This window comes from Physeter macrocephalus, unplaced genomic scaffold (assembly GCF_002837175.3).
Source record: "Physeter macrocephalus isolate SW-GA unplaced genomic scaffold, ASM283717v5 random_1600, whole genome shotgun sequence".
Lineage (NCBI taxonomy): Eukaryota > Metazoa > Chordata > Mammalia > Artiodactyla > Physeteridae > Physeter > Physeter macrocephalus.
In genome coordinates, this window is record NW_021146491.1 from 4,962 (window position 1) to 24,472 (window position 19,511).

The window sequence follows — 19,511 nt, forward strand, 5'->3', positions numbered from 1 at the left end:
TCAACCACTGCACCACCAGTGCAGTGCAATCCATCAAATTTCAATGAGAAAAGTTTAGAGGAGGTGGGAGAAATCAGAAGAAAATTGTTGCGGCTTTTGGCTAGGCTGCCTTTGCTGAGGCTAAATTCATTCCATAAAGTTATTCTAAAACATAAATGCTATGCTACTCAACTTTATCTTTTATAACATTTTGCATCTATTCTTTAATTTCATCTTACATCCTTATTCGTTGAACATTATGATTCCCATTTTACGAAAGAGGAAACTGAGGCTCCAAGAGGTTTAGTACTCACACAGATCACACAGCTGTTCACGGACACAACCTGAACAGCTGCTCTCTTTCTATTACAGCCCCACTGCCTCCTAAAAAAACCCAACCATATTTCATTTGTGGGCTGACTTATTTATCTTTACACAGGTTTCATGTATTACTAGGAGGAGCCAATGTTTTAACTCAATTCAGAGGCATTAAAATGCAAATTTCCAAAATGTACTTGGCTTACACAATAATAATAAAATAAGGAGTCTGACTAATTGAGTCTCCCAATTCTAAAACCAGAATGCTTTCCACTCTCAAACCATGTAGAAGGCCCCTAAGTTCCCCACTGACCAATGCTGTCTAATTCTCTTAAATGATTCAGACGTAAAAGAGAAAATGGCATCTGTCTAATTAACACCACCTGGCTAAATATAGCTGTCGAGGGACAGCCTCGGGACAGCGTTTACAGAACAGTCTTTCCAGTCCCCCAGGCCTCAAGTTAGAGATGATAGCAAGTCTTCTGTCCTTATCAACCGGAAACAGAGATGCCCCAGAAATGCTTACAGGCCAGGAGAGCAAATGGGGATGAAAGGAGAAGGGGAAAGGCAGTTGCTTGCCTTCATTTCCTGCTCCTGGCATCTGGGGATTCAGAGAATGATGCCGGGAAATGGATCCTAGCAGCTCGTGCAGCTCTTTCTGAAAACAAAAGCCCTCACTGTGTGCCTACGCCTCCCTCTCTGGCCTGGAGACCTTGGACCCTCTCCGCCAACTGCTAAGACCGCCCTCCTCCTGGCAGAAAGGCACAATGACCACATTATTTCCCTTCCAGCTTCACGTTACAACATGGAAGCCATTGCCAAGTTTGACTTCATGGCCTCAGGAGAGGATGAACTGAGCTTTCACGCTGGAGATGTTCTGAAGGTAGGTGATGCGGGACCCAGGAGAGCCGGGGAGAGTTTAGGTTACTCCGGTTTAGCCCCTGAGTTAATCTAACAATCCATCCTTTGTTTCTCAAGAAATACACACAGTTCCTTTCAAAATGTGAAGTTTGCCTCATTCAGAAGGGTTCCTTCTGAGCACCTGTGCACCAGTTACCAGGCCGGGTGATGGGAATCCGATTGGCACAAGCCACCATCCTGGTCCTGAGATGCTCGTGGTCTGGGGGGCGGAAATAAATCCATCCAAAGGGCTGTCATAGATGTTCTTATCTGAGTGCTCAGGAGCACAGAGGAGGGGACTAGTGATCCCACCTTGAAGGATGGGGTTGTAGGAACGGGCGGCAACATCAGCTGTCAGGGAACACAAGGAAGGTGAGTCGGGCTTTTGGCTAAAGCTCAGAGGTGGGCAAGCCCAGGCAGAATTAGGTCAGCATTGCGAGTTTCAGCGCGGCTGGAACTTACAGGAGGAAGGTGTGGATGGGGACACCTGGAAAGTCAGCTGGAGGAGACGCGGGTCAGCGAGGGCCATGCACACCCGGCCACTCAGGGGCTCCTTACAACTTTTCTTCTGCCTGCACTTGAGTTGTAGTGGCCACTTGCTGAACTGAAGAGGCCTTGGACTTCTCCCACATTTCATGCACCATGCTTACGGACTCTGCATCTTAGCCCCTGTTTTGTGCAAAGTAGCATAGGAGGGCTTCAGGAGGCCACTGGGGAATCTCTGGCACCTGTGCCCCCCACCTGGCCTCAGAGCACCTCGGATACCCTGATCCCCGGTCCTCAGCAACCCATATGGGCCTCCTGAGACTGCCCAGTGGCACTGAGACCACCATTGTCTCTCCACGAAGATAGGTGCTTGCTATGGAAAGAACCCTATCATACTTGAGAGGGTGACTCGGAAAGTGTCTGTGGAGCACAGACCAGGTGGAATGACGTGGTTTGGAATTTTAACCCCCCAATGTTTATCCTTCTGACTGCTCTCATCTTGCAAGATCTGGTAATGTGGCTGCCAAGAGTATGCCTTCGGTGTTGGAACTTCTCAAGGTCAAAATATTGCTTGGGCTGCTGACCCAGGAAAAAGTGACCTTCACTTCCTTGGGATCTTACCAAGGTCACAGAGGGGTCTGCAACAAGGTGAGCAGTCCCTCCCTTCCTTGTGGGGTATTGTGACCATGTGATTATCTGCCATTCTCCAGTGTTTTCACCTAAAAGAGAACCTCCCTGGGGGGTTGGGGGCAAGTCCCATCCCTCACCTCCCATTTCAAACAGAACCTACTATCTGGCTTAAATTTTCCCTATTCCCCAGAAAAGGAAAAAGGAAAAAAAAAAAAAAAAAAAAAAAAAACTTTCCTCAACTCTGCTTCTCTGTTCAGCTCCTAATTTGTTTCCTCTCCTCACTGCCAGCACTGGGAAGAATTCTCTATGCTGGGTGCCTCCACTCCCTCACTTCCTGTTCACGCCACTGGAACCCTCTGGAATCTTGTCTCTTACCCCCAATACTCCCTTAAAGTCCACTGGTGATCTCCTCATTGTGGAACGTAAGGACCCTACTAAACGCCTGTAGGATTAGACACTGCTAACTGCCTGCCCCTCTTCTGTATCTGAATGAAGCTCTGTCCCACACCTAAACACTGTTCTCTGCTCTGAATATTTTTCTTTTATCACATCTCCCAAGCAATCCCTTCTTCACTGGAGAGGAGTCTGGTGCAATGAAAAGGAGCATGGACTTTGGAGCCAGATAAATCTGAGTTTGAGTCCCAGCCCATTAGCTGTGTGGCCTTGGGTCAGTCACTTGCCCCCTCTGAGCTTCAGTGTCTTCATCTATAAGCGAAGGCCATGCCTGTCTTGCAGGGTTATAGAAAGGATTAGGGGTAATGGTCCCAGCCCAAATTGGATGCTCAATAAATGGTCACCGTATTGTCAATATCACCCAATTCCCGCTCCCTCTGACTGTTCAGACTATTGCTATGCTCCCTTGACTGACCTCATTGCCTCCCGTCTCTTCCTCCTTCATTCTACGTACCAGTCCCAGAAGGATCTTTCCAGAAGATAAATTAGATCATATTACTTCCTTACTCAGAAGCGTTCAGTGGTTCCCCATGACCAGTTGATGGAAATCTAAGCCATCTGGCCCCAGCCTACTGCCCAACCTCATCATGCTCGCATGCAAGAACATGTACACATACGTACACATATACATACATACATACACACATGCGACACACACACACACACGTCTTTGCGTATGAAATGCCCCAGGTCACGCTGCAATATACAAACTCTCCTCTTTCAGGCTCGCCCCGTATTCTGAATGCCCTTCTCCCACACACACATATTTGACCACCTCTACGGGGAACCCTCACTAATCCTCCCAGCTCCTGACCACCCGAGTAGATTAAATACTTCCTCTCCAGCTCCTCCACAGCATTTCCCACACACTGTTCAAGGCACTCACACTCTCGCCTCACAGGACAGTTATTTACAAGCAGGCTGAGCTTCGGCTCTGTGCACCCTGAGTACCCACCTCTACTGCTGCCCTTACCCCGTGCCATCCTGATTGTCCACGCACATGGTGGCTGTTCCACTCTCCAGAGCTCTGTGCAGGTTGGGGCCGGGCCTGCCTCAGTGTCCAGAACAACAGAAAATGATGAACGTTCGATGAATGAACGAAGGGGTGATCCCTCCGCTGGTGTGAGAGCAGAGCTTTGCCGGGTTCATCTTTGTATGTTCCCAGCATCTAACACAAGTCACGGCCCCAGGTGGGGGCTCGGTACATATTTCTTGAATTGTTAACTGCGTTTCTGCACACTCATTTAGAATTCCATCAGAAAGCCAGACCCCTCCTTCTTTTCAAATTCTATCCATTGCAGCCACAGGAGTAAAGAGGAAAGGGGATGGGGCTTGTCGGCTGAGCCTCACAGAAGGTCTGTATCATGGTGGTCAGTGGGCCTGCCTGTAGGTCTCCATGTACAACTCCACGTACAACCCTCTCCTCCAGAGATGGGTAACAAGCCCCAGGATCCTGGAAATTGTTTTCTTTTCTTTTCTGTTTTTTTTTTTTTTTTGGAAATTGTTTTCAAGGCTAGCTCTTAACTGCCCCGGCGATTCACTCATGGAATGTTCTTTCGGGTTCGGCCTTTAGTGCTAAAAGACTAAACAGACGTTTTCATTAGAAGGTGCACAAAATGTCTCGCTCACCATCAACCGCCCCCTGCAGACTTTGAGTTCCCCGGGGCGCAGGCCCCAGCTTGTTCATCTCTGTATTCCTGGCACCTAAGTACAAACAGCAGGTGCTCACTAGATGCTGATCCCAGAATGGTGAACAAGATGCTGGACACAGAACTCTGGCCAAATGACTCGATCCCATTTCTCCTGTGAGAGACACATTCCAAAAGTCAGGGGTTGGATGTTTCGTGTTCATATCAGCCCCTCTGGACCCGCAGTTGCACACAGTTCGCAACTTACATTTCCCACTCGAATCTGCCGGTCATTATTAAAAAATGTCTCTCGACCCAGGCCATCTCTATCTGCTTCTGTAATACATCCAACACGACCCCGTTTCTTCCTACTAAAACAACAACCGAAGAGCCCCCAGAGTTAGACCTATGTAATTAACTTCTTCAGCACTTCAGATTTCTGCTATGCCTCTAAGAGCTATAATTTCATCCAATTTTAAAATTCACCCAACCGTACATTTTGTCTTCTTCCCACGTCTAACTTATTCTCAGGCCATGTAACCCAGAAAATGATTCCGGTAGGCAACGTTGTAAGAATGAAGTCACAGCAAAGCTAAGGGTAAAACCTCATGCAAAGTTTAGGCTGAACTTGCCCAGCTCTGCATGATGGGGAAAAGAGATAGGGGGACAGAGGAGATGGAGAGATGAGAGGAAGAGGAAGTATGGGCCCTGAGCCAACAACGGCAGGAGGAAAACACCTCCCCCCAAAGACTCTTCTTTGCAGAAAGTGAGATCTTTTTAAAACCTGGCCTTCTATACACCACAGAAAGCCTATAAATGCACCTCTCTGGGAACACGATCTCAGGCCGACCAAGCACCAGGTGGTGGGGAAAATGGCATCGTGGGACAATCTTCGGTCGCTAGAGGGGGTAGATGGGTATGAGCCACGATTACTAAAATTACAGCCGGTTTGGGGTCAGAGAGCTCAGTGCGAAGTGTGGTTCTTACCGCGCAGGATCGATTTCCAAACGGCCTCTTTTACCTCATCCCTGCTCACCCTGGTATTTGACAGCTGCTACCCAAGCCGCATATCACTTACCCATGTGACGGGAGAAAGGAATTCCAAAGCCTTTACACTTGGGGGAGATGGCGCAGAGTGAAATGCCCCCGTGTTCCTTATGTGCACCCAGGCCCTGCTGCTGAGCTCCCTGGCTCTTCCTTTGACCTAGATTTCCCACCTTCCCCGCAGGCCCCTCGCCACACACGTACCCACACGCCCTTAGTGAGGCCGAGAGTCACATTTGATGTCAGAAACTATAGAGTTTTCTTTTCTCAGCAATTCTAAAACTCAAACATGGGACACACTTTTATTTCTTCAGAACACATGATTACATTCAAAACATACAAATATAACACTTTAAAGAACTTATAAACCCTTCCGTGTCCTTCAGAGCTGGAGTTCTCCCTCATAAGAATATCACATTTTACAGAATTATATTTAAAAACACAGCCTGTACCCTCTGAAGGACGTCCAGGTACCAGCGCGCATTTGATCCTTGCATCAGCTCCGTGAGGTGCCAGCCAGTTTTCATTGCCCCCATTTTGCAGATGGTAGTTGACTCGCCTGAGGTCAGGCAGCTAGTGACAGGACCAAGCTAGACCCCAGGCCTTCTCATCCCAAACTCAGGAATGATATTAGAAATAGGTCAACCCTGCTTCTCAATTACTTAGCTCTCTTCAGCTCTCTTCCCATCTCTGGGAAGGAGAAACCAGAGGCTTCAAGTCCACCCACTTTTGGATGACTCAACTCCGAAATCTAGCTCCAGCCCCCACTTCTCCACTGAGCCCGACACACATCTCCAATGCTCGCTAAGCCTTCCTTCTCAGAGCGTCCCGGCGCAACTTGATTCCCCTACACAAGCGACCTGAAGTCTGTGAGTTTTCCCTCAGACCTGCTCCTCCTCCTGTATTTTCTATTTTAGTAAAGGCATCGCCACCCACTCAGTCTCCCAAGCCAGAAATCCGGAGCCATCCCAGAATCCCCCTCCGCCCTAGGCTCTGCGAACAGTCAGGAAGTCCTGCCCGATTGTGCTTCCTGATTCCTCTGAAACCTGTCCTCACCTGTTCTCAGGCCAGATCCCCTTCGTCTCTTGCCTAGATGGCTACGCGCACCTTCCTACACTTCCTCCCCTGACTTTACCTCCCAATCCATCGTCACGCTCTGATACGGCATGGCGTTCTTAACTCTTATTCTCACTGTGCTATTTCCCTGCTGAAAATCCTTTCATGGCTCCCCATACGTTTCAAGATAAAAGCCAGGCTTTTCAACGTGGGCTATAAGGCCCTGTGCCCCTGGTTTCCCCTCTCTCTACTCCTGGAGTTACAATCTAAACTGCCCCCTGACTGAGGTGTTTTGTCCCCAGAATGCACCTTCCTTCCTCACTCCCCGGAAGTAGTTCTTTTGCCATGAGACTTCGCCTGGGTAGCTCCTTTCATTGTCTGAGCAACCCAGATGGCCTCTCCTCTGGGCAACCTTTCCTAGCCATCTTCTGCTTTCCTCTTTATTATTGCATGACATTTTCAGCTACAAGAAACAGAAACTAAAATTGGCTTAAACGACAACAGAAGATTTATAATTTCCCTGCAAAGTCCAGAAGTAGGAGGGCTCCTGGGTGGCTAATTCAGCGGCTCCGTGACATCACCAAGTTTCTTCCCATCTTTTTGTTCTGCCATCTTCATTTTGAATTATTGTTGAGTCTGCACTACATATTTTAGAAACATTCTCAGTGGGGGGGGGGGCAAATATTTGTCTTTTGATGGTAAAAGATTTTCTGAAATAACCAGAGGCCACACAGAGCCACGTCTGGAGGGTCATATGAGTAATCAGGGCAGGTGATAACATTTGGGGTCGTGGTCGAGGTAAGACCCTACAGTAATGAGACAGAACTTCTGGTTTTGCCTATGATCTGGGTCTAAAAGCAAGTTTAGAAAAGGCATTCCAGGTATCTTGAGTTATGTCCAAACTGTCTGTGAAAACATGGAGTGCAAACACCGAGTCACTGTTTTCAAAGCTAGCCCCCGCTTGATGTTTACGTTTTAATCTGCTGGTGTAAAAAAGGAAGAGCAAATTAAAATTGTAAAAGGTTCCTTGTTACCTGGCAGAGAAGGAGAAACTACCTGGCTAGATAAGGAGCTTAAAGTGCTAAGATCTGGGACACGAATCTCCCAAACGGAGAAAAGGGGTTCAGGGAAACCCCTGGGCCCTGAGTCTGGGAGGTCACGCCAGGGTGGGGTCATATGAGTGGGTGGCCCACGTGGACAGGAATAGCTCCCCACTCGAGCAGCGGCTGTGTGGCTTCTTCGGCTTATTTTCCTCTAAGTCCCAAAGCGCTTTCTTTGCCCTGCAACCCCTTTCTCCCGCTTCTTGGAGTCCTCCCCACAGTGTCTTTGTCCTTCCTTCTCCTCCCTGTAGATCTTAAGTAGCCAAGAGGAGTGGTTCAAGGCGGAGCTTAGGAGCCAAGAAGGATACGTGCCCAAGAATTTTATAGACATCAAGTTTCCTGAGTAAGTATTTCCAGCCTGCTGAGATGGGCCTGCCCCACACACTCCCCTTTACTGCAGCAGCCACTAAAATTAATCCGGCACAGCCCGGACGCTGTCAAAAATGGTTGCCTCTGGAGAGGGAATCACGCAGCTGAAGGCCAGGGGTGGGAGGGAGATTTGCATTGCACAGCATTCTCGTTTGAATTTTATACCATGGGCAAGAATCACCTATTTTAAGTTTATAAACTAACATCACGTATAATTGCAACCATGGGGTTTCCAATAATTCCGGGGGGGCGCGGGGGGTGCTCTCGGCCACTCCACCTCAACAGCTGCTCCTTCAGGGCTCTTCTCTTTTATCTCCCAACCCACCCTCCACCCCAACCAGGAGGACGAAGCTCTCGGTCTTCCTGAAACCATGTTCGCACCAGTAAGAGAGGTCAGGGAAATTCCCTCCATAATGAGGAAATGAAAAATTGAGTTCGGGTCTTGTGCATCTCAAGAATTGACCACAGGGGTGAGATAGAAATCTAACGCTGTGTGAGGGTCAGGATCTAGCCGAAGAGCAAAGGTTTGTTAGGTATTGGTGACTCTGGTGAGGAACCAGCACTGACCACTGAACCAATAGAATGACCACTGACCTCAGCCAGGGGGCCCCTGAGGCTGCCCTGTCATCTTCTAGGTGAGCACGGCACACCTGCAGCCCCTCTTCCACCGCACTCTCGGCGGATGGCCTGGCTTCCAGGAGAGCGGAGGCCCCTAGAAAAGCCCCTCGACCCCACCCGACCTGACTCGCTGCATCCACCCACATCCTGCAACTGCGCAGACACTGCCTTTCCTGCAGCTGTTTGGAAAGAACCGTCTGCGCTTCGAGCAAAAGTTCTCCCCTCTCTCGCGCATCAACTTGCCTCCCTCTCTGCTGGATCATTCCCGGCAGCAAACAAAGATGTCGCAGTTTCTCCCACCTTACCAAAAACCAAACAGCGAAACCAAACAACAAAACCCTTGATCCCAAACCCCCTTCCAGCTACGACTCCACTTCTTCAAAAGAATTGTTGTATTTGCCATCCTAAAGTCCTCTCCTGCCATTCTCCCCGGAACCCACACAACTTCAAGGTCAGCGTGAACTGCTGGTCCCAGTGGCCGATCGTGGCCATCACGTCAGCACGATTCAATGTGGGGAATCTCTCTTTCCCGCGGAAACACTTTCTTCCGCTGGCTTCCAGAACATCCTTCTTCCTGGTTCTCTTCCCGCCTCCCTGGCTGCTCCTTCCCCGGCTCCTTTGCCGGTTTCTCCTCGCCTCCCCCATCTCCTTTACAGTTAGAATGTCACCCTCCCAGTGAGACCCTCCCCATCACCATATTTTAAATGACTCCCCCTCCCCATCTCTCCTCGGTTTTCATTTCCTCCCCAGCACTTACATCAGCTGACACACTTAATATTCTAATTACTTTGTTGTTTATGGTGTGTCTCTCCCCACCACACTGGAATATAAGAAGTTCCATGAGGGTCCTCGTCTGTGCTGCTCACCACTGTATCCGCTATATCCCCAGAAGGAGGCTCAGCACACAATAGATGTTTAATAAAAGCTGTTAGCTATGGATGAATAGCTTTTGGAACGATGTGTAATAGGAAAACCTGGCACTCGTTTCATATGCAGTGTGTGGACATTTTTGCAAGTCTTGAGGGAAGTCACTTATCAAATTCCAGATGGAGGACAAGTGTGTATTTTCTAAACACTCCGGCGGGGTCTCCAGGCAGATGACTGGCAGGAACCCTCTGCTTCCGGCCCCTCAGAGCCCGACCAACCCTCCCCTGCAGTCCCAGGTCTGGAGGAAGGACATTCTTCCACCACCCCTGTCTGTTCAGTTCCTACATTCCAAAGAGCATGGGGAACTGCTCACAAAGGAAACCAAAGCTGTGGCCTGTTGGACCTTCACCTTAAAGGGACACACATACTGGCTTTCCGGGGGTGGCAATTAGAGCAGCCACCTTGCAGCAAAAGGACACCGCCCCACCTTTGGCCGCTGAGAGATTGCAAACACTTGTTCCTCTTCTCTACGGTTGAGAGAGGTTTCTGGCCTCCTGCCCCGTGGCTGTAGCCACTGTTTGACTTGCCCCTGTGCAAGTGTTTGGCCTTTTTCATATACGCTGTACCTGCTGCAGCAATGCTTCCAAAGGCTGCCAGCCTGAAAGAGCAGTTTCTCCTTGGTTCCTTCTTTTCCAGGGTAAAGATTATTTTCCAGCCTGGTTTTTGGGGAGGGCCCAGGAGCTGGCTGTGTAGACGCCTCTCTCCGGCTGCTGCCAGCCTCGCTTATTTCCAAGTGTGCGTGTGGGCCGCCCTGGGTGCCCTGCAGCCTCTGCCAGGCACGGAGCACAGCCGCTCCTGCCCCATGCCACCCAGGGGCCCTGGGCTGTGACTCTCTTTCCCGACCACCAAGGTCTCAGCCCGGAGCCGGCACCCAAGGCCCTGCCCATTGCCCCCAGTGCCCCAAGGGGTCCCTGTCCATGCAGTTCTTTCCTGGAGACATCCCTCTCACAGCTGCCGGCAGGCAGCCGCTCCCCGCGGTGAGTCACTCCCACGCTGTCCCATTTGGTGCAGTGGCACATTTCCATGATTCAGGATTTCCAAGCAGGAGAGAGACTTCTCCTGGGGGGACGGGACAGGAGGTGCCTCAAGGGGAACACTCACTTGCCTCGCCTGCAAACTGCTGGAGCGTTTGTTTAGTTTCAAAAGCACCTGGCCCCTCTTTGGTCTCTGTCTGCTCTCTGCTGAGCAGTCCCCAGCCTCTCTCCCTTTGGGTCATCTCTCCCCTACTTCCTTCCCTCCCTACCCTCACCCCTACCATCGCTCTGGCATCTCACCAAGATCCTCTGCTTTTATCTCACCTGATAGATGGTTTCACGAAGGCCTCTCACGACACCAGGCAGAGAGCTTGCTGATGGGCAAGGAGGTTGGTTGCTTCATCATCCGGGCCAGCCAGAGCTCCCCAGGGGACTTCTCCATATCCGTCAGGTACCGGCTGTTCTGACTCCTCCCTGACCTACTAAAGCACTAAAGCAGCAAGGTGACCTCCTAAACATGACCTATTCCTCAGGAGCATGGCGGCCAAGGGGCCCAGGCATCTTATCAACTGTGATGCTGTGTGCATTTTCTTTCCACAACACACGTACACAACTCCTTAGTTTGGGGCCCCAATTACATGTGCGTTCATCTGCCTCCCCCTCCAGCCCAGGTGCTTCTGGAAAGAGAGGATTTTTATCAACTTCGTCTCTGTGCCTTTTACAGCACCCTGTACCCAGTAGGTGCTGGATGAATATCTGTGGAAGGCGTGGGAATGGAGAAAGAAAAGAGAAGTCCCAACTGTCCGCATCCGTCTTGGGGTTGCGATCTTCACCTTTTCTTTTACTACTGATGCTTGTTTGAAGAAGGGTAGAGAAAAATCAAAACCCCAAGTCACCGCCCTAGGACACATCTGTAGTTGTAAGTGGCTGCACAAAACGAAAGGCTACCTCCATGCCCCATAATGCAGCAAAACTGACAGGAACAGAGCAGAGCCCAGGAGTCCTGGGGTTGGGGGGGAAAGTGACAGCAAAGTCTCATTAATGTGCAGCACCCCCGGGAGGAAGTGGCTCAGTTTAACACGACACAGCCCCACACGCAGAAGCCCCAAGTCTGAACACACCATATGTGGTCAGCGTGTTGGGGATCTCAAGTCACACATCGGACTTGGTGACCACATGTGACAGTGCAAGAATTATGGTGATGGCAGTACAGGGGGAGGCGCGGCAACCTGCACAGTGAAACCTCACTGTCAAGTTACCTGACCGGAAGTGCTGTCTGGATTCTGCAATATAATCGGAAAGGCGTGCAGCTTTAAGTTCATAAATCCAGTCTCGAGTAATAAACGGAGGCCGCGTCACTATTTAGAAAGAAAGTGTCCTGTAAGGAATAAGTAGGAAGGACTTAAAAATAATGGGTCAACCATTTGTATGCATTTGTGCCCCCAACGTGCTCAAGAATAGCTGGGTCTCCGAAGCATTGCCCTTGCAGGCTGGCTTAAACTCTTCATTTCCCTTAGCTAAAGCTTTCTTTTTCACATCTTGGGTGATGGTAAATTTTAGCTCGGGCCAATAGTGATGTATCACAAATTCTAAATTTGTTAGGTCATCTCGCAAGTCAAACCTATTTCTTAAGGGCCACAATTCGAGGCAAGACCAAGCAAGTTGTTCGACTGAAAGGCATTTCTTGGTGCCTTTGGTTTGCATGATGTTGCTGAGTCTGGCTTTTTCAGTGAGGAATTAGGGTTTCTAGTTCCTTGATTAAATTGAATTCTACAAAAAACGATCAGCCTTGACGTCTGCCACGGCTTTCCCCTGCCGTTGAGGCCATGCAGCTTCTCGTGGTGGTGATTATTACTGTAATCAGTATTACCTCTTCTGCAGAAATGTAGTATAATATATTCCAGAGCAGAATCATTTTTATTTATTTATACGTCTGCTTTCTGTCATGGGCACAGATAATTAAGAGCTAATTGTAGTTCTATCACTCAGCATTTGTTAGGGGTCTGAAATACTAGACTTTAGAGTCTGGAGCCCTGAATTACACCCTTTCTCTGCCCCCCTCAGAACTCGAGACAGCGGTCCAGCCACTCTCTCTCCAGCACCCAGATGACCCACTACAGCCCTGACATCCATCCTCTCAGCACATGGGAGTGAAAGGGTTAATGTTTCTCATTCTGAGTCCTTTGACTAAGAGGTGGTGGATGAATAATTGTATCACAAGAATACTCCCTCCTCCTCACCCCGATGTGGGGAGTGAGGGCTGTGAGTTGAGCCATGTGGTGTTGCACTGAAGAAAGCATATGTGAGTGATCACAGCCAAAAGGGGAAGAGCTAGCGATGATTGCCAGTGTTGGCTACGACCCCCAAGGTGGTTAAGCAGAGGTCACTGCATGGGTTCACCTGGCTATGAGCAGAGACCCACACAAAAGGTGAGAAGGAAGATCAGAATTCCTGTCTCCTGGCTTCCCTGGTGGCACAGTGGTTAAGAATCCGCCTGCCAGTGCAGGGGACACAGGTTCGAGCCCTGGTCCGGGAAGATCCCACATGCCGCGGAGCAACTAAGCCCGTGCGCCACAACTACTGAGCCTGTGCTTTAGAGCCCGTGAGCCGCAACTACTGAGCCCGTGTGCCACAACTACTGAAGCCTGCACGCTTAGAACCCATGCTCTACAACAAGAGAAGCCACGGCAATGAGAAGCCCACACACTGCAACGAAGAGTAGCCCCCGCTCGCTGCAACTAGAGAAAGCCCGCACTCAGCAACAAAAACCCAACACAGCCAAAAATAAATAAATAAATAAAATAAGTAAAATTTTTAAAAAAGAACACCTGTCCCCTCTGAACACGGACCACAAAATCCATCCCTAAGAACGGGGTCCCTTTACTCTTCAACATGCTTTAAGGTGGTGACCTTTCTTCTGCGTCAGGCAACTGGTATCATTAACGCCAGTTTATTTTTAGACATAAATGTGTCTCCATTTGACAAAAAAAACTTGACATCCCAACAAGAATGACTTGGTGATGGAAAAAGGCTGGAGCTATTAGTAAAGGCCCAGTCCCCTCTTTCCAATGAATAAAATCCAATTTCTCCATCCCTGGTACAAACATGCTCCATCACTTGTAAGTCCAGCTGGTGTCAAAGGTGCTGCTCTCAAAGAAGTTAGCATGAAAAATAATAATAATAAAAAACAAAAGAAGTTAGCACGTGTGCATGGTGTGACAGACCCAGCTCATTAGACTGGAATCAGAGACCCCGGGGTCCTTGTCTCAGCTCTGTCACTCACAGTGACCTTGACAAGACCCCTCCACCTCTTTGAGGCTCAGCACATTTTTTCCCAAAAGCTCAAAATACTTTGTAACCTTATTTATGCAAAACAAGACCAAGAGATACCCATTATATAGAGAACAAAGCGTGGCAGATTTCTCAGGTAGTTTATGGGCTTAAAGGAGCTGGTTCAAACTATTTTCTGTTAACAGACAGGTAACGGGGGCTTGAAAAACTCTTCTCCTCTGAGTCTTGGCAGAGTCCTTAGCCTGGTAAGTTCTCAGGTGTTGCCATGTTTCAAATAAACATTGTAAAAAAAAAGTCCTTGACCTTGTAGTCTTTAAAGCACTGGGAACATTTTTTTCTTACAAAAGGTCACTTCCAGTGTCAGAAGAAAGATTACCTTCTCCTCATGTTAAAAAAAAAAAAAAAAAATCCCCTCTAGCTCAGCCTGTGTCAGGAGCCGTCCCTCCCACAAATCTCCCCCTGGAGTTTGCGTGGGCCAGCCCACCTGCCCAGGAATGGGCCAGCCACCCATACCTCTGCTTCCTGCCCAAACAGAACTCCAGCATCCCTGGATGCAGTCAGCCCTGGAGGCAAGGACATGGCCACCATGTAATAGACAATTTGGATTTGCCTTGATCCCTAGGCATGAGGGTGATGTTCAGCACTTCAAAGTCATGAAAGACAACAAGGGTAATTACTTCCTGTGGACAGAGAAGTTTCCATCCCTCAACAAGCTGGTGGACTACTACAGGACGACTTCCATCTCCAAACAGAAGCAGATCTTTCTGAGGGATAGGACCCGGGAGGAACAGGTATGCTGCAGGTCCCCATTGGCCCCAGTCCAGAGATTCTGGGCAGCTCGGGTCCTACACGGACCACCAAGACCATGCATCTGATGGGCAGGTCCCTGCGTATTCTGAAAGGCAGAGATCTCAGTTTAAATCCTAGCTTAACACTTCCTAGCTATGTGACTTTGGAAAGCTCTCTAGTCCTCAGTTTCCTCATCCATTAAAATTGAGATAATAGTGACAGCTAGCTCATAGGATGGTGTGAAGGTTAGAGAAGATAGTGTATCCCCATTCCTTGCGTCATATTCCTAATCACGCCACAAGCACTCAGTACACATGGGCTCTTATTTTGGATGCTCTTATTTTGTTATTCACAGACGTTACTATGTCACAGTTTTCAGCCTAGCTCAGGAGTCACCCAAGGATGAAGCGGGGGGGCGGATGGGGGGGCACTATACATGGGGATATTAGAGCCTAGAGTCCAGGACTAATGCAGCAGGTAGAGCTTTGTGACCGAATTTGGGGGTGGGGGAGGGTAGAAGCAGGGGGCATTGGAGGAGAAAACTGGAGGGGGATTCTTGCTCTTGGAACAGTTTGGGATATGAAGTATTGTTTTAAAGAAAATGCATCTGACAGACCTGGCTTTCTTTAAAACCTGATTTCATAGCAAGAGAAGAAAACCTTCTGAGTATCGGTTTTTCTCATCCATAGAATGGAGAGACTATAATGCCTCCCTCATTGGGCTGTTGTGAGGATAAATGAGACATCATTACAGCCCTTGCCATAGGGTCTGGTCCATAGTCGGCACTAAGGAAATGTTAACTAGCCTCCATAAGTAAATTCACACACGAACTATACAATATGTTTCAAAGGAAATAGCATGGTTATAGGAGATGGGTATTACAGGAACAAGCATTGACTAGAAGAATTGAAATCCCAGCGACAGGTTATTTGAAAAGACATTGAGACTTTCAAAGCAACATGTGCTTCAGGGAAGTAAAGAAAACCATCCCTTGCAAGTAATGGGTTGATTTTAAGCCTGAGAAGTTACAGTCAAAGGAGGAAAGAGTGTTCCCAAATGCACACAGAAGTTCAGAAAGATAAGCAAAGGTTAAACCCCCACCTTGTAAATTCTTTTAACCAGGAAATGGACAGAGGTATTCATTTATTAGGATGTGCATGCAGAGGTGGAAGAGGAAATATAAAACTGCATTAAACTGGATTTAATGAGTTCATTTTGCAAAGTGCTTAGACCAGTGCCTGGCATATACTAAGCAGAGGGCCCTGTGTAATTGTTTGTTAGATAAAAATAACAAGAATGTGTCTCTGAGTCACGAGGTTGTGGTAGCATTCAGGAGAAAGATCTTATTTCTTCCCAACGTGCCCAGCAGCAGGCCTGGTTTCCATGGTGCTGCAAGAGCGTTGCTGTTTGGGTCTCTATCACCAGGCTATAAATGACAGTTCAAAATCATGCAAAGTCAATAGCAGAGCTTATCTGGAGGGTAGGATGGCCAGCAGTGTGGCAACATGCGATAAGGAGGGGTGGCACCGTGTTGGTAAAATGGAACGTTTAAGCTTGATTACACAGAGAAAAACAAGCCCACTAGGAAGGGGCTAGTTGGGTACCACGTGGAAAGTCCGTGAACCGGAGACCCAAACTCCCCAAACTGGGAGAAGCTGAGAATGCAGCGGCCGCTTTGAAAATGTAATGGTCTGAACCATCGATTCTCCTTAAGCTGCCCTCACCCCATCAGCTGTTTCTTGGAGCTGTCATGAGCTAAGTCTGGGAACAGCTGCCAGAAGAGTGGGGTAGGACCAGGAGATGCGTGAGGAGGATGGATCTGCATCGTCTCTGTTCTCTCCCAGGGTCAGCGGGGCAACAGCCTGGACCGGAGGTCCCAGGGAGGCCTACCCCTGAGTGGGACTGTGGGAGAAGAAATCCGGCCTTCGGTGAACCGGAAGCTGTCGGATCACCCCCCGCCCCCTCCCTCGCAGTATCCCCCCGCACCACTGCCACCACAGCAGCGGTACCTGCAGCAGCAGCATTTTCATCAGGTATCTGGAACGAATGAAGTGGGGCACAGTGAGGTGGGGAGGACGACCTGCTCTCCCCCGCAGGCTTCAGTCATCTTGTCCCCACTGCCACTTAGTGTGTGAAAGCTCCCCACAGCGCTGGAAACAACCAAAGCAAATAAATGCTGGGGGCCTGTTTGGGGTCCAGGACTGTCGGCTGGGGAGGAACGTCCCAGTCCAGGCCAGGCCCCATCAGCTCTCACTGGGCCCATATAGAAGATCCTGGGCCCCCAGATGGCAGAAATATGGAAACTGCTCTTGGCGAAGAAGTCTCTGTGAATTAAATGTCTCCCTGCTTGAAAACACACACACACACACACACACACACACACACACACACACACACTCTCTCTCTCTTACCCTGAGGACTCAGTGAACAATTGTTTCATTTTCCTATCAGCACAATTCCAAATCTTTTCATGCCCTTTAACCCATCTGGCTGTCTAGATCTACAAGAAAAAGAGATTAACACCAGAAATGGATCCTTGCTTATTTATTTATTTATCTCCCCGCCTTGTTCCAGATAGGATTTTACGTGGCTTACCCAGATTGACAATACAGCCAGATAACATCATCCCTGAATTCCGCAGCAGGGCATACAAAGTCCTTTGTGAGCTGCCCCTATCTGTCTCCCCAGCCCCATCCCCTGCTACCGCGCCACGCGAACATACATTCTGGCAACGCTGCACTACCTTTAGTTACCAGAATTTTTCACTGCGTTTTCTCTCACGCTTTTGAGGCTTTTTATATGCTGTCCCCTCTGCCTGAAATGCCCTTTCTTAGTCAGTTCTACTCCTCTTTAAGCTGGAGTTCAAGCATCATCTGCTCCCTGATCACCCAGGCCAACTTACACACTCTTCTCTATGCTCACTCATCACTGAAAAGTGTATGGTTCCCCCTCTAAACTGATGTTCCATGAAGATAGGGGCCTCCTCTTTCCAGCTACATATCCTCATGCTTAAGAGTGTACTAGACACATGGTAGGTGCCAGATAAATCCTCCTTGGTTGAACGAATGAAATCTGGCATCATCTTCACAATCTAAGGTCTGCTTGTCATCCTTTCCCCTCTCTCCATTATCTAGGGTTTATTGTCCTCAGCAGTAAGTATTCTTGGAGCACTGGCTGTGTCCATGGCATCAGAGCAAGGTGCTGGGGGAGGCTGTGAGGGATGCTTCCGGCGATGTGGTGATGGCTCTTCTGTCACATCTGTTTCTAGGAACGCCGTGGAGGCAGCCTGGACATAAACGACGGGCACTGTGGCCTGGGCAACAGCAGCGAAATGAATGCCGTCCTCATGCACCGGAGACACACAGACCCCGTGCAGCTCCAAGCAGCCGGGGTATGTGAACTTCCCTCTCTGGGCTCAGTGGAGGAGGCCAAGGGGCCAAGTAGAGAAACGGTTGGTCCTCCGCGAGAGACGTCAAACTGCGCACAGAGGTGGTGGGAACCCAGCGAGTGATGGTGGGGCAAGAGCTCCCCGTAGAGCTGATCCCAGATGGCACCATCCAGCCTGCTGTTCTCAGTTTGGCTGTCGGGCCTTGTCCGATCCTCATATTTCCTGACTGCAATTCTAGCAGAGGGAGATCTGTTGCGCTGGCATCGAGGGCTGTTAGTCTGGGCACACTGCGTTCTGTTTGTCACTTGAAGAAAATAAAAAGACCACCTATTCATGCAGAGAGAGTAGTTCTCAAGGATCCTCTTGGAGCCTTGGAGAATAACATCTCGGTTGCTCAGAGCTGTGCATCCGGGTCTGCTTTCAGTTGCAATGGGGTTTGAAATGTCTCTGGAGAGCCATCCGTCAGCCTTCAGGGCGGGCAGCTCACGGAGAGCTTTGTCTTGGTACCAGGGCCTGCAGATCCTCTTCCGTGTGCCCTGGCTCGGAAAGCAGCTCGGCAGGCCCCAGCTCAGCAGGACGTCTCTGTGTTTTCCCCCAGCAGCGAGTGCGGTGGGCCCGGGCGCTGTACGACTTTGAGGCTCTCGAAGATGATGAGCTGGGATTCCACTGCGGAGAGGTGGTTGAGGTCCTGGACAGCTCCAACCCATCCTGGTGGACTGGCCGCCTGCACAACAAGCTGGGCCTCTTCCCTGCCAACTACGTGGCACCCATGATCCGGTGAGGCCCTGCACAACAAGCTGGGCCTCTTCCCTGCCAACTACGTGGCACCCATGATCCGGTGAGGCCCTTCTGGAGGGGTCGGAAGCTTTCGTCTGAAGCTGCCTGCAAGTGATGGAACAAGGAAGAAAATCTGGAACTACACATACATACATATATATATATACGTGTGTATATATACATATGCACACACATATATATGCCTATGTATCCACACATTTATAATAGTAATTTATTGGCAAGTTAGTTGGTTACTTAGTTGATATGAAAGGTACTCAGGTGGAGAATTACATTCATACTTATTTTTCTGCTCCCCTCAGCGGGTGTGCCGAAGGCAGTGGGGCGCTGGGAAGCGGGAGGCAGGGAAATGAGACCCAAATGCCTCCTGTCCTTAAGCCGGCACTGCTCCCTCCTCGTCTTGGGAATTCTGGCTTAGAGGAGCTAAGCAAGATCCACACCTGGTGCCGGACTCGGAAAAACCGGGTGGGGTTGGACTTGGCGGGGCGTGTTCTCCTTTACCTGCACGTCCTGCTCCCCGCCCCCTCCGAGGGTGTGCGGGGCTGCTGCCCTCTTCTCCCCGCGGGGTGGGCACTGCTGCGTGGAGGATGAAGGTGCAGCTCCGAGCTGGGAGCGGGAGGGGATGTGAAGGGAGGGCTGGAGCAGGGGGCGTCCCGGGGCCTGGGCAAGACTAGTCTCGCCCGGCGGATGCTCACCTGAGACCTTCCTCTCCCTCAAGCGAACATTCCACAGCTAATTCTCTTCCCTGTGGCTGAGGTGGAGAAAT

General features: G+C 49.6%; 1 protein-coding gene across 1 annotated transcript; it reads left to right on the plus strand.

Moving 5' to 3' along the window:
- The first annotated feature begins 1,102 nt into the window (after window positions 1–1,102).
- On the plus strand, window positions 1,103–18,831 carry GRAP2 (GRB2 related adaptor protein 2). Its single transcript, XM_007102330.3, has 7 exons — window positions 1,103–1,180; window positions 7,846–7,937; window positions 10,814–10,933; window positions 14,396–14,564; window positions 16,407–16,595; window positions 17,831–17,953; window positions 18,552–18,831. Exons 1-7 carry the CDS (start codon window positions 1,103–1,105, stop codon window positions 18,729–18,731), a joined length of 951 nt encoding a protein of 316 aa, XP_007102392.1. The 3' UTR covers window positions 18,732–18,831.
- Window positions 18,832–19,511: the final 680 nt, after the last annotated feature.

Coding starts and splice junctions, on each gene's coding strand:
- GRAP2 (XM_007102330.3), top strand. CDS start 1,103: ATGGAAGCCATTGCCAAGTTTGACTTCATGGCCTCAGGAGAGGATGAA. Junction 7,938..10,813: donor ATAGACATCAAGTTTCCTGA/GTAAGTATTTCC, acceptor CTCACCTGATAG/ATGGTTTCACGAAGGCCTCT. Junction 10,934..14,395: donor GACTTCTCCATATCCGTCAG/GTACCGGCTGTT, acceptor CTTGATCCCTAG/GCATGAGGGTGATGTTCAGC.